This window comes from Xiphophorus couchianus, chromosome 13 (genome assembly GCF_001444195.1).
Source record: "Xiphophorus couchianus chromosome 13, X_couchianus-1.0, whole genome shotgun sequence".
NCBI lineage: Eukaryota > Metazoa > Chordata > Actinopteri > Cyprinodontiformes > Poeciliidae > Xiphophorus > Xiphophorus couchianus.
In genome coordinates this window covers 5,094,507-5,109,602 of record NC_040240.1, presented here as the reverse complement: position 1 = coordinate 5,109,602, position 15,096 = coordinate 5,094,507, and the positions used below count along the sequence as shown (strand labels likewise).

The 15,096-nt window shown below is 40.9% G+C and overlaps 1 protein-coding gene across 4 annotated transcripts in view; it reads right to left on the bottom strand.

The window, feature by feature from the left end:
• adcy2b (adenylate cyclase 2b (brain)) overlaps positions 1-15,096 on the bottom strand; it is a 66,391-nt gene that overhangs the window by 25,318 nt on the left and 25,977 nt on the right. For 3 of the 4 annotated variants that reach the window (XM_028036315.1, XM_028036312.1, XM_028036313.1), the window contains exons 5-13: positions 10,990-11,138; positions 8,919-9,030; positions 7,114-7,241; positions 5,083-5,241; positions 4,331-4,463; positions 2,293-2,469; positions 2,170-2,210; positions 1,561-1,641; positions 343-412 (exon numbers count right to left, since the gene is read on the bottom strand). In XM_028036315.1, the coding sequence (XP_027892116.1) occupies positions 343-412; positions 1,561-1,641; positions 2,170-2,210; positions 2,293-2,469; positions 4,331-4,463; positions 5,083-5,241; positions 7,114-7,241; positions 8,919-9,030; positions 10,990-11,138 (1,050 nt within the window). The remainder of the gene's footprint in view (positions 1-342; positions 413-1,560; positions 1,642-2,169; positions 2,211-2,292; positions 2,470-4,330; positions 4,464-5,082; positions 5,242-7,113; positions 7,242-8,918; positions 9,031-10,989; positions 11,139-15,096) is intronic. The other variant, XM_028036314.1, reaches the window with a different exon arrangement.

Here is a 15,096-nt window from a genome sequence, read left to right as displayed (position 1 = left end):
TCACAAATAAAATCTCACAAAATAACGATTTATTTTGTGAATGTAACACAGTAAAGTATTAAAAAATTCAAGAGGTTTTAATACTTTAGCAAAGGCACTGCGGTCATTTTCTCGAAGCGCGTCTAAAATTCAACAAAAGAGAAGCAGAAACAACCTGAAATGTTTACCGGAACAACAACAACTTCAGGATAAAGTTTCAAAAGTGGGAAGACAAAGCTGATCAGAGACTTTGACAAGCCTGCAGTCTCTCTGTGACAAACTGTCTTTTTTATTCCACATTGTTCCATTGATTTGTTTCCCCGGTGGATCGAGCTGTCTGCGGTTGTGTATGCTTTCGCCTACCTCCTTCTCCAGCGCTTTGTTGTGAAAGAACAATGAGATCCTCTGGATGTCCTCAGACTTCAGCCACTGTCTGGAAACACAACGGGAGCAGACAGACCACAGGACGACGAGTCAATCCTCCTGATGCCTTATTTACCAGCTGAGACGCTGTAGGTGGAGGGGCCTTCACCTTGATTTGGTCTCAGGAGGAACTAGCATAAGTGAGTTTGGTAACTTTCCTCAGGAGAGGATAGGTGATAACGGTTGATGTTAAGAAGGAAGTTGTGGTCCCTCGTGTGATCCCAGCACCATATCAAGCACATAACTACATTGATCAGATGCATTAGCCTAAAGAATTTCTCTTTGTGTTGCCTAAAATATCTCCGTATCCATCATGGTTCCTCTGGTGTGTTTTACTGTAGAGACTTTTTGGGTTTTTTCTTTTGATGATGTATCGAAACCTCCCTCCAAACCAGATTGTACACTGCAAAAAAACAAAATCTTACCACGTAATTTATTCCAGTTTCTAGTGCAAATATCTTAGTTTTATTGAAATAAGACAAAACTAACTTACAAGTAACTTTTCAGCAAGATATAGGAGGTTGTTTTAAGTCAACAATTTCTTAATTTTGATCAAAAAGCACTAAATTTATTGTCAGATTATTTCACTTATAACATGGAAAAAATGTCTTGTTGTAAGTGAAATTATCAGCCAATGGAAGTAGTACTTTCTTATCTATGTCAAGGAATTACTGACTAAAAACAAGCTCCTATTTATTGCTGAAAAGTTACTTGTACATTCGCTTAGTTTTTTTCAAGTGAACTAAGATATAAAAACTTGAAGCTGGAAAAAATTACTTGGTAAGATTTTTTGTTTTTGCAGTGTGCTGGTTCAGAATAAAGCATAAGTGTGTAAAGTTACATCCACCCTCTACCAGCTACACAATCAATGCTAAATAGTTAATATTCTCCAAAAAGTTGCATTTGTGTGGTCCAATACATGTCTTAAGATGTCTTTTGATTTTTTGCTGTTTGCAGATGAATTAGTTTCAGTTTCTGCCTGAAACTCATTTTGATTGAGAGTAAAACTTGGACTTGATAACATGAAATGTTTTTCTGTTCAGAAAGAGATACTGACTTTCAGTTTCCATTGCATTTATTTTTATCTGTATTTTTATATGATTTATCTTTAATTATGCTTGATAAACAGGAGGGTTTCTCAGCAGACATTGAGCTTACTTCTGTGAGTTGATGCCATCGATGGTGCGAATCATTCGCTCGTTGAGTTCTTCCTCAAATCTTTTTCTCTGCGATTTGGATCTTCAGTTAAAGGAAAAGAAGAACATGATTAAAGCCGAAGAAAAAGATAAGAAATGCCAACAAGCGTCAGTGTGTTTCATGGAGTTTTTATGTGATTGACCAACAATTAAACTTTAATAAATGAAAGCCTTTGAAAAACTACTACTTCTATTGGCAGATTATTTTAATTATAATGTGGGAAAAATGTCTTGTTGTAAGTGAAACAATCTGCCACTGGAATTAGCACTTTTTCATCAATATTAAGTAATTATTGACTTTAAATAAGCTCCTTTGTCTTGCAGAAACGTTACTTGTGAGTTTGTCTGTTTTATTTCAAATGTACAAAGATACGTGAACTAGAAACTCGACCAAAAATACTTGGTAAGATTTTGAGTTTTTGCAGTTTCTCCACGAACGCAATCTGAACTATTTGGGTTGATTTAATCGCACTTAGTCACAATGAAAACACATATACTGTAAGTTTGTGTTTTAAAACCGGAAACTGCAAACTGCTGCTTGTGCCTTGAACAGGAGTAACACCTCTCTCACCTTTCTCTTTTTTGGAAGTAGTACTGCCCCATAGGAACGTCCTGGAACATAAAACGTATTCACTGTGAACGCCGGCGCTCTGTGCGCGGGTAAGGCAGAGACAAACAGACACAGGCCACTCACTCTAGTGTTGATCTTGCCGTTGTCCGCCGTCATGCTGTCTCGGTGGTGGAGGTTGGCGAAGGGCTTGGCCGCCCCCCAGGACTCCAGGTAGCGGGTCATCCGGACGGACGCCCTCATCTTCCCCCCGTCCAGAGACGGTCGGGAACGCACGCCCAGCAGCGGGCTGTGCCTCTCCATCTGAGGACAAAATTTTGAAAAAAAAAGAGGAAACCCGACAGGTGAAAATGCACCGATTCTTTGGGCATAAAAGCGAGAAGGACAGTGAGCCGGGAGAGGGGGAAGCTGGGGACGTCTGACAGCCTTCCACACCTTCCACTCGCCTGTCAGTGGTTTTAAGCCACTTGAAACACTTTTTTTCAGCAGCGAATGACGCAGCGGCCGGCGTTTATTTTGGCGACGAGTGTTTTTCTGCTAACAAAGAGAGTTCCACTCGAGTTGAATCTGCGGAGGATTAAGAGCTGCACCTCGGGCGATGCGTTTTAATTGCTCGCAAGCCACACACACACACACACACACACACACACACACACACACACACACACACACACACATACACGCATACAAAAAAAAAAGTCCGGCTGAGGCTATTTTCAGCTCCAACAGTGATGCTTAATGACAGTGACAGCAGAGATGACACCTTCTGTGGTACGGGCACCATGTTTGGACTGGGCTCAATGAAAATGTCAGAGAGCACCTGCAGCCTCGTCTTGATACTTATTAGAATACCGAAAAAAAAAAAAAAAGCTCAGTGGACATGTGCAAAAATCTATTAATTACAGTGACAACATTTTGGTGAAGAAGAAGGAAAAGATAAACGTAAGCCATGTAAATAAACTGAATGCTCCGGTTAAAGCTAAATTTATTTATTTATTTTTTTTGTCTGTTGCCAAGCCAAACAATTTGAGCGCGCTCTGGATGTCAGGGGAATTATTAAAAAAAAAAGAAAAAAAAAAGCGATGTTCTCCATGGACGGTTCACAGAAGAGTCAGGTCCTTTAAATATCCCCAATCAGACCTTAATGTCCTGTTTTGTCAGGAGGAGCTGCACAATGTCACAATCCTCTCACTGCGCCCGCAGCGGAGAGCGCGCTCGTAAACATAATCCTCTCCGAGCCGAGAGACTGACCAAACACCTGCCAACATTTGATAACATTTAGTCACTGCTACACTCTATTATTTTTCCACTACTTGACAATGTCTGTGTTTATTAGCGGCGCGTCCGAGAGCAGGAGGAAGGGTGAAGATGATTAGTCTGTGGTTGTTTTTTTTTTTTTCTGGGCTAACCTTGACGAGGGTGTCCAAATGTACAGAGGGAGATTGCTTTTCGGCTGTTTTGACTTGTTATAATTACCCAAAACCGTATAATTACAGCACGTTGTACAAGTTTGCCACATTTTATCACATCACAGCCACACGATTTCATCTGTTTTATTGGGTTTTTATGTGACCATGGAAAGCAAAGCTTTTGCCCCAGAGTGAGAAAATATAACTTGTCTAGAGCTGCAAATGAAGAAGAAGAAAAAAAAGGTTTTTAAATGTACCCAAAAGATGAGTAATTTCAAAAAATAAAAATATTCAACTAAAATGTATTTTTTTTATTTCTGCTTAGATCTGAGAAGGAGACCAGCTGAATGAGTCCTTCTCATAGTTATGAAAAATAAAATCACTTACAAAAATAAAGCCCTTGGTTTTGGATTGATCTAAAGCATCGATACCAAGTCGGCATCGAATCAATATTAGTTGATCAATACTTTAGTTTCAGATTCAGTCTTGAAATGTTATCTTAATTTCGTACTGTGGTGACTCAACTCCACCTCAAAAAAGATTTTGTTTTGATTTGCTCTCAAATTATATATTTTTTGTATTTTATTGGCAAACACAACAGAATAAATCTGCATGGAGGTAGTTAGTTATTTTTGTTCCCTCCACTGGAGATAATTAGTCTTCCAGTCATTTATATTCATTGTTACAGGTTAAGACTTGTGACACTGGTAGGTGAGTTTCCAATGGGCCAATGGATCCATGCGGCGGCTTCTCACCTTGGGGTTGATGACCAGGTAGGTGACCACATTGTGCTCTTTCAGGTAGGAGTCTCTGCTCTGTCCGTCTCCGGGCTCCACCTTGTACGAGCCTTTCAGGTGCTCCAGCGTCACCGAGGAGATGTGGACCCGCCTGGAGATGAATGAGCGGACACATAATGAGAGGCGAAGTCCCTGCGTCACCGTGCTGTTGACGGCTTTTATGAAAACAACACAAAACAAAAAAATAGGTTGTTTGCTCGCCGGCTTTCGAACCACTCCCGCCTGCAGTTCTCCCTTCTCATCTCTGTTTGTTACCTTCGCACGCACAGTTAGGAGAAGATGGAAATACATTTTGTTTTTATTTTTTCAGCCGATGTGGGTTTTTATTTTTTTATTATTTTTTTTTTCTCCCCTCCAAATACCTCTTAGCAGGAGACAAACCATTAGTAGCCCGGTGAGGCAACACTGCGGTACTAGAGAGCTTATTTTCAGAGAAGCGTATACCAACCCACCGGCCAATTTTCACGAGCTTGTTACAGCACCAGGCAGGCAGACCTAATTGTGACATAACTAATGCAGAGCTGCTTAGTCAACTGAGGTAGCTATAATTTACTAAAATGCTATAATAAGTGTAATTATAAACAGACTTGTCTCATGTTCCAAGTCCCACTGAAAGTGCGTTTGTCCTTTAGGGGCCACCGTAATGGTTGCACAGTAATTTATGAACAAACACTGCTGTGAAATTGCTGCGTCCGTTTGAGGATTCTCACCCCGGCACTCCTCCCGCCTCCATGTGATTGGCCAGCGTGACGTCGTGCGACCACACGTCGTACTGCCACTTGCGGAGGCCGATCACGCCGCAGAGGACGTTCCCAGAATGGACGCCGACGCGCATGTTGATGTCCACCCCGGTGGCGTCGCGGACCTTCCTGTGGACAGGGGGGGACAGAGCAGAAACGGACCTCTGTTTTCACCGGAGGGCGACATCCAAGGAGAGGATGAATCGTGTGTTCAAGTCCCCTTCATGTTGCAACCACAGACTTCAATGTATTTTGTTAGAACTTTAGTTTTGAACGTCTCTCAGGGCCCTGCTCAGTTCATCTTCTGAAAAATCGAAGACGATATGGTCGGCCACCTAAACTGGCAGGATCAAATTAATTAGAGAAGCAACCAAGAGGATCATGGGAGTTCTGGAGTAGAGTTTAGATGGACCCTGAAAATTCAACCCATTGGCATTGTGTCCAAACGTGATCCAACGCAACATTTTATTTTAACAAAGATTTTACTGATTTCGGTTTTAGACCAACACTTAAGCTAGCAGTGTAACTTCTCCCGTTTTTAGCTTTTGTTTAACGCCTCTCAGCTTGTTGTAACCGCAGGGTGAGTCAGGTGCAAATCATCTGGGATGTGATTGATTGGATCCAATCTCCGCCGCTGCTCAAGTGGAGTAAGCACTGATTGGCTACGGCGTAACAAGAGCAATTCACTTACAAAGATTCGACCCGCGGCTCGTAAAAACTTCTCCAGAGAGTTTCGACCTTTTTCTGGCTGTCCTCCTCTTTTTGAAAAAAAAGCCACAGACTGTTCATCAGAGCTTCCATGTCCTCCATTGTTGCGTTGCGTTCTGTTTGTGTCACAAGTTTAGTTTATTTTGTCGTGTTTTTAAGAAAAATGCGCTGAGTCGAACTGTATCATCGTTATCAGTTTATTCCCGGATCACCAAACATCCAGCCAGACTTCATTGCCACAATCAGCCTCACCTGGACTACTTAAGCCTGTCGCTTTATGACGTCACCACAGGTGGCCATTTGTAGTCTTACCTATGCATAACATTAACACCACAATTTAAAGGGACAGTACGCGTAAGAATTAATAAAAGATGCTTTATGCCCGTTTTAATTTAAGCTACTTTTCACCTGTAGATCACATCTCGATGCTTTTCAGACTCTGGAAACGCCTTGCTATGACAACCCCACCCGCTAAAGTTGATAATCAATTGCAATGGAGGAACCCTTAAACCGTGTAGACTATATAGCTGAGTCGGGTCGAACTGCGCTGTGACTGTATAGTGGAAAGGGGATTATTAGTTGTGTGCTTAAAAATCCAGCAAAAGCTACAATGGAAAACAATCCACTTCACAATTATGCTCTATTTTGGTCTGACAAATAAAGTCCAGATACATTACAGTGAAGTGTGTGGCTGCAACAAAAAAGTTCAGCGAGTATTAACCCTTTTGCAAGGCTTTGAAAGTAGTTCTGATAAACAATTTTAAAAAAACACATCAGAGGCCAAAGTAGACCGCAGTTTGAGTCCTCACCAAACAGAAACATTTTTTTGTCCACAATCTAATTAAAATCAGTTGGACAATAAAATAAAAAAAAAGCAACAGTGAAATCCACAAACTGCTTTGTAATTGCGGGGACTAATTGCCGACTGTGATTAAAGGTCAGCGCTGGCCAGCCAAAAACACATCTGTCCGTCAAAATAATGCGCATCTCTACGTATGAACGAGAGACGGAGAGCAAGAAAACAATAAACACATAAACCACGATATGTACTCATCTGCTTGAATTTTTACTGTCGGTTCAGAGGCTTATCATGTTGAATTCACCCTGTGTTTAAACAGAACTGTAATTTAATCTGACATTCCTTCTGCTCAATCTGTTTAACAGGCACGTGTTTGTTTGTTTGTGTTTGTGGAGGAGAGGAAGAAGAAGAAGAAGAAGAGTGAGGAGCGGGAGAGCGAAGGGGTGTTGGTGAGGTTGGTGGTGGTGGGGAGGGGGGTGGAATTGGTGTTTTACTTGATGGCCTCACACATGTCCAGGCCCATCTTCACGCAGTTCCTGGCGTGGTTCGGCAGCGACTCCGGGAGTCCGGACACGCAGTAGTAGCAGTCGCCCAGGATCTTGATCCGCATGCACTCGTTTTCCTTAAAGAACGAGTCAAACAAACCACACCCGCATTGATTAGACGCCTTTATTAGTGGCTAGCATTTCATCTTACTCCTCACTTCCACTCGGCACTCGCACTCTTGCAGTCAAATCCATGAAGCCTAAAAAATTAGTCGCCCACACGCACGACACATTAGCTCTTATTCCACATGTGGGATGAGTAACAGCTCACCGTTGGAGCTTTTATTTTGTTTTGTTTTATGTAACTGCAGCTTCAGGAAGAGATAGAAACTGGACACAAAGCTCAGGAAGCCTGACTCAACTTATAGCTGAGCACCCATGAGACTGGTATTCACTGTGGGCATCCTGCACACACACACACGCACACACCCACGCCTCCACACGCACATACACACACACCCCTCCACGCGCACACACACACCGGGCTCGGAGAACGGACGATAACAAGGCCCAAACGGCTTTTGGTCGGAAATAGAAATTGTCATCTAGGCTGTTTTATAATCAGCCCAGTGCAGTCGGATAAGCTAATACTTTCTGACTGGACCCGGCCGGTCCAGAGTCGACTCCGCATCTCGCAATGTGAAAAGCTGAGACTCCCCACCCCCGGGCCCCTAGCCTGAAGAGGGTAAAACATGGATACGGCGATTGAATAATGGGTTAATAAAAACAAAAATCACTTGATTAAGCCTGAAACATCCATTATTTTAAAATGGCGATTCGGCGCATACTTCGGATCTAAAGTCATGGTTCGCTACGTTTTTCATATAGTGAAATGAAAAACAATTTTTTTTCTTATTAGTTTTTTTCTTATTAGTTTTTTTTTTTACACGAACAAAGTTAAAATAATCTGACAATAATTCAACTTTATCTGCATGTTTTAGAATTACAGAAAGCAGCCGATACAGAACTGAGTGGACATCTGGTTACCAGCTGTACCTGAACGCACCATGGAAGAACAACTGTTGGGAAAACTGACTTCTGGTCTGAATGTCTGAGACTAGGAAAATCTCATGCTGCATTCGGATCTGGTTGAATGCAGCAGGCAGCTGGATTTGGACTTTAGCCTGTTTTTCTCAGAACCAGTGATGTTTACATTCAGCTTGTCATAGTTTGACATGAGAAATTTAGTAATTAAGAGCTACCTAATTTACATTAAAAAGCACTTTTTTCAATGTAAATGAAACTTTAATCTTCCCTAATAGATGTGCCAAAAGTTTTTTTCTTACATGTGTGTACTGTCACACATCTACCTCAAGCTCTTAAAACCTCAGTCAGCTGGGCGTGCCGTGGTGGCGTAGGGCGTAGCGCGACCCGTATTTGGAGGCCTTGAGTCCTCGACGCGGGCGTTGCGGGTTCGACTCCCGGACCCGACGACATTTGCCGCATGTCTTCCCCCCTCTCCTTCCCCCGTTTCCTGTCAGCCTACTGTCATATAAGGGACACTAGAGCCCACAAAAAGACCCCCTGGAGGGGTTAAAAAAAAAAAAAAAAAAACCTCAGTCAGAGATAAAAATCTGTTTTTTCATCAAATCCTTACATTTCAATCCCAGACAAGCACACAGAAAGTCTTGTCATAATATGCAACAATCACCTGAACTGTAAATATTGTTTAGATGAAATGTGATGTTCAGAAATTGATCCCTCATTTGACTGGAAAACAAGACATGTAGGTGTGTGATGTGAAGTTGTTTTACCTTAGCAATCTGGTCAAATTTGCCAAACAGTTCATTCAGCATGTGAACAAGTTCACCAGGGGAGCAGTCACTGGCCAGCCGAGTGAAGCCCACAATATCGGCGTAGAGTATGCTGCAGAAAGTAGAAACAAACAACATATAGCGATGTTATGAAAACATATGTGTTTTAGTTGCTTATTTTCAGAAATGGTCACTATTTGAGTTGATTCTTAGGGGATAAAAGACAATAAAACCCCAAAACCAGCATGTTTACAGTTTCTGGTGAGATTTGAATAAAGATTCTCACTTGGCGAACTGAAACTAAATTACATGCATTACTCTGCTTGATTTCTAGTAGCGTAACAAAAGTAATATGTTTCTGTTTGGCCCCAAAATTTTGAAGAAAAAACTCTCAGCCATAGGGGATGAGACAAACCAAAGAAGGAGGGGAACACTTCAGCTAATGCCTCAACATCAACCGATAGCTCTAGTGACTGGGACTGCGGTTGTTGTTTGTGAGCATAAAGTTTTTCTGACAGGAAAATGTCTCGTTTTCCTTTTTCTTTTTTTTTTTCTTTTCATGTTTCCTCTGTTAGTTACATAATATCTGCTGATATCCACGGTCACTTCATTAAATCAAATCAACATTTATGCAACATTACGATTCCTAAATAAATATTCCACTGCAAAAGCACACAATATTTCCAAATATTTTTTGGTGTCGTTTGTAGCACAAATATCTTTGCACACTTTAAATAAGTCAAAACTAACTTACAAGTAACTTTTTAGCAAGATACAGTATATTAGCTTTTGTTAAGTCAGTAATTCCTTAATATTGATTGAAAAAAGTCCTACTTTCATTGGCAGATTGTTTCAGCCAATGTATAACAAGACATTTTTCTGTTGAGACTTTTTCCAAAAACATTAAAGAGTTATTAACTTACAAGCTCTGTTGTTTATAATATCAAGTAATATTTGATTAGTCATTAGTCAGTTTTGTCCTATTTCAATTGAACTAATATATTTTCATTAGAAACTAGACCAAAAACACTTGGTAAGATGTTGTGTTTCTGCAGTGTGTGCACTACGCCGAGTCTTTAATCGCTGTATGTTTGTACTGTATTGTGTTGCTATGTGTTACTCTGAATCTTTTTCTGCTTCTCTTAGAAGACAGAAGGAAATGTGGGAACCGGAGAACGTTTTATTGGCCCCATTTCAGAGCAGCTCAGTCATCATCTGTAGCTTAAACCAGACGACACTCCATAAACCCAGCTTGTCGTCAAAAAAAAGAAAGAAAAAAAAAAAGGAATTTGAGCAGCGTCACAAAAGAAAAAGCATGTTAGGCAGCGTAGATCCCAGTAAAGCAACACAGACATGTGCGCGTGTCCTTGAGTGTGAAAAGAAATTGGCCTCCTCTCCCCGCTGGACCATATGAGAATTTGTTATTAATGGAGGAATAATAGCGAGATCAACGCAAGGACACTTCACTTTCACCCATAAACCCAGCTGAGGCTGGAGTTGGACAGAAATACAACCTCTTGAGAAAAGCTCCGGGATGACGTAAAAAGAAAAGGTTTTCCGGGGACTGTTGCTCTCATCGTGAGCCAAGATTGGTGGCCTCTGTGCTGTGACGATAAACCTTCACCGCACAGAGAGGGATGTCATTGAGAGGCGAGGACAAAAGCTCCTTTTCTGTTTGGTAAAGTGACCTTAGAGTAAAACGGGAGACCGGGAGGGGCTACATTTCAGCTGAACTTCACCATGGCGATGAAAAGAAGTGAGGTAAGAACACGAGAGGAGATGACCGGAAAGGAAAAGATAGGAGCGGAAACATGAGCGAGGAAATGGATGCCAAAAAAAAAAAAAAAAGTAATAAAAGGCGAGAAATCCAAATTTAACAGCAGGTAGAGAGGAATCAGACACAAGGTGGCGAGAAAAGAGTGGTGATGATGATGATGATGATGATGATGATGATGATGATGATGGGGGGAAGGGAGGACAGGATGGAGCGATCAAGCCCCCAAGATGAGAGCAGAGAATCATAACCTTTATTATGTGTGGAGGAAGCAGGTGGAGGAAGCGGGAGCCGTACCTGACGTTGGTGTGCCGCTGAACGTAGAGGTTGTGGAAGTTGTTGGTGCTCTCGGTGCGACCGAAGTTTGGACCCTGCAGCCGTTGGATGATTTCGGCTTTCATCACTCTGGCTATGTGCGCGGGCAGCAAGGACAGCAGTAAGCGCTCCTGGACAGGCAGAGACGGGACCAAACCGATCCGCATCATTCTTTTTGAATACGCACCATTACGTCAAACATTCAGCTCTTGTTTCTCTCAAAGAGAAATCCAGCGGATTAAACTGGAATTGAGTGTGGAAAACCAAGACCTAGGCTTTTACACGTCAGCAGTAAAATTGAATTTTATGCTGCCAGCTCCCCATTGGACTACAATGCACACAAAAATATTCATATTTTTACTGAGGTCCAAACAGATTGCATCAGAGTGTCTGAAGAGTTTTCCTACACATGGAAAAAAAACTTACACCAGCGACACAATCAAGAACTTCTCATGTAGCTGGATGTTGTGTAAGAGGAGCACATACATTGCTAAAGTTGTTTAATGTGTTTTCCAGGTACATATTGCCATTTTGTAGCATAAACAAGTAATTGTGTCACCTTCAGTTGTTCTAAAAATGCTACATATATCAAATATATGTAGTAGTAAAAGAAATTTTACTTCCAGATTTAATGCCTTGAAATTGGGCCCCTGTGTCTTTAAACACTCCTACTCTTTCTCCTGAGAAGAAGCTCGTATAACGAGTTCAGCTGATGTGCAGTTCCACCAGGTGTTTGCTAATTGCTGCTGGCTAGTCTGAAGGAGCTGAAAAGGGGAGGGCTGCTCTGTGAAGAGGAAGCTTTGAAACTGCAGCTCCAAGGAGGAGTTGCGCCTTGAAGGCGGAGCTAGGTCCAACCAGGCGTTTTGCACACCTGAATGGTTGCCATGGAGAAAAAAAGATTTCTCAAACGTTTATGGAATAATCGAAGCAACACTCCAGGTGTGTTTATGATGGGGGAATAACATTTTAACATGATGTGGAGCCCCAAAAAGTTGACTTTGACATGATACTGCCCCTTTAAGTGGAAAATGATACGTGGTTTTCATCTGAAACTGTAGTTTTAAAGAACTCTTGTTTAGTGAATTATCCATTTCATGCTTGAGTGTTTTAGCTTTTGAGCTTTATAGATAATAAAATGCTGTTTAAAATCATTTAAAAAAAAACTGAACTATATCATCTGTGACAGAAAATTATCTTTTGAACTGAACCGTTATTAATGCTTTGTAGCTAGAAATTAAACAAATCAAAGCTGCAGAAAAGTTTACAGTTTACTGGACATAGTCTGACCTTGTTCTTGACATTTTGTAGATTTTCTTCAGAGCCTAAAAATATTCACAAACACAAAATCTTTTTCACTTTAAAGGTTCTCCAACAGAAAAGTCAAATGACTGCAACGGTGTTTTAATGATTTCAGCACAAAGATCCACCACAGGCAAACTCAGTTTATACATCATTTCTGTTTCTCACTTCAGTTTCTAATTATTTAACCTCCTAAATATAGCGCCATCATTAATTCTCTCTAACCGTAGCTTATTGGGGTTCATTTATCAGGAAGAACTGGAGGCCGACGTCAGAAGAGCAATGACTATTTTACCCCGCACTCTGATTTTTTTCATTATCTGCCGGTAATGAGGGTGAAAACCAAGAGAAACATATTTTTTTCCAGTTTAAATATTAATTCTTACTTCAATTAAATGCATCTTGACCCCTGCCTAGGGCAAGGAAAAAAAGCATGGATGAAGCGATGTGTGTAAGTAAGTCAGTCACTGTGGCGGTGAACTAAATGCTCCTTCAGTATTTCCGCTGTTCTTCTGTGATTAACTTTTTATGCCAGATCTGCACCCTCGAAATTCATATTTCAAGCAAAACACGCTTTTCTCCAGTCACTGGCTATTCCAGTTTTTAACCACATCACTCTCCGCTGCAGATCTGACCATCCCCCCCATAGATCAAGTTTTGTGAGGCTTAACAATGAAGCAGAAGTGAAATCCAGGTGGTAGAGCCGTGTTTCTTTGCACAGTTGCCTCACAGCAGCACCGCTCCTGGCTCATGTTCCGATGTGTAGTTTGCATGTTCTCGTTGCCCGCGTGGGTTTTCTCCAGGTACTCCTTCTTTCCACCCACACTCTCAAAATCGTTATCGCACCAGAAGCATGAATATGCAAACAGGTTGCCAGTGACTCACAGGAGGTAAAGTCGTTCTCACGTTGATGAACGGATGAATACTTTTCTTAAAGCGCTGCAGATTGTCCATGCAATCAAACACAGACCTGCTTTAATGTAGGTCCCGTATATTAACAGTAATAATAAAATAATATGTTATTGATTGATTGGGAGAAACTTTTGTGAAATCTTTTCAATTCTAATTTCGAGGGTTACACTAAATTAGATCAACCGAGTCTTCAAAATTTTTGGTGTTGGTCAATAACAATGTATTGTCTTCAACTAAATATGAAATGTCAAATTAAAATTGTTAACGTCGTTATTAAATTTTTAGCTTTTTTTAATACTGCAGTGGTTTTTCATACGCTCCACGGAGCACATATGAGACCTAGATACACATTTATGCTCCTAATCAACTTTTGAAAACCTATCCCTAAACAACCTTCCTATCAAAACCCAATCTTTACTCATTTTGGCTACTTTTATATTCACCAGATTATTTCTTTTTTTTTTTTTTTAGCACTTCTTAGCCATTTTACAAACCGTACTTTCTGTAATAACCATTATAAAATCTACTACCAACAACAATTTAAATTTAGAGTCATCTTCAACAGTAGCCACTACTTTTCAATACATTCCCCAAATGAATGAGAAAGTTTAGGTCTCAACACACAAGCTTGTGGAACGCCACATTGAATGGACTGGAGCTGCAATGTTTCATCATCAAAATAAAAAACCTACATTTAATAACAGCACAGTCATTTATCCCACTGAAAACCTTTTAATCCAATAAGCCTACAGGATAATTTTGAGAGCAATAAATACTGGTCTATAAAATCTAGAGCTTTTTAAAATGTCTAAATCGACATGGAGTTTGCTGCTTTTTTTCCAAGAGCTTCTTACATGCATTTTTGTTGCGTCAGTGGACTATCGACTATTCCACATTTATTCATGTTTTCTCCGTCACTATCCTAAGAATTGCAACACTTTGTTTTCCACTTCATATTTTGTTACAACTACAGTTATAACAAGGAATTTAGCCACGCTAGGCCATAGGATTTTCGTTTCATTTACACTTTTCAGCCTTTCCCTATACAATCATATCTGCCTTTTTGAGAGGGGGATATGAGAATAGAGTATATTCACCAATTATTCTAGCAGCCTGTCTGGCAGAGCAAAGCTGTGTGAGTATGGAGTCAGGTAGCGTGACGGTTTGGAAAACGGGAAAAAGAAGAAAGGAAAGGAAAGAAAGAAAGACAGCTGAAGTTTAAAGAAATATCAAATTCTGATTTCTTGAAAGAAAAATATTTAGATAATTATAAACCCCTTTTGTGACACAAAACTGAATCCAGCAGTTAGACCTTTGGCATCGAAATAAGCGGTACGTGTTCCTTATTGTTTTGGTATTTCTAAAAATAACACAATAGTTACTGTATTGTACAGCAGATTCAAACATAAGAGCATATGAAACTCTGTTATAGAAGTTCGTTATTTCAATTTTTCTCCAGATGCATCACATGGAGGGGCTGTTATGAGCTCAATTTTGGCGCGGGTGTGCAAGCGCGAGAGCATGTGTGCGTGACCGGCGCGCGCACGCTGCTGACCGAGCAGCTGCCTTTGACGCGCACATGCGCAAAACGCACGCAGTTATGACTCACAACTGCAGCTCGCAGTGAAAGAGGGTCATTACGTTGTTCACACACCACGGGCTCATTTCCTAAAACACAGCAGCGGATTAAGTCTGGAGAGGGGCTCGGTTTGAGGGGATGCGCTAAAAATAGAAAGGCGCACCACCCTCCCTTATTTACTTATTCAGCACTAAAGCAGTTTGAACGCGGCGCGCAGCAGGAGGGGGTATGGCAGCCTGAAGAGTTGTAGTGTTATTAATTGTATGTTTGACTAATGAACTAATAAGATCTGTAGTCAG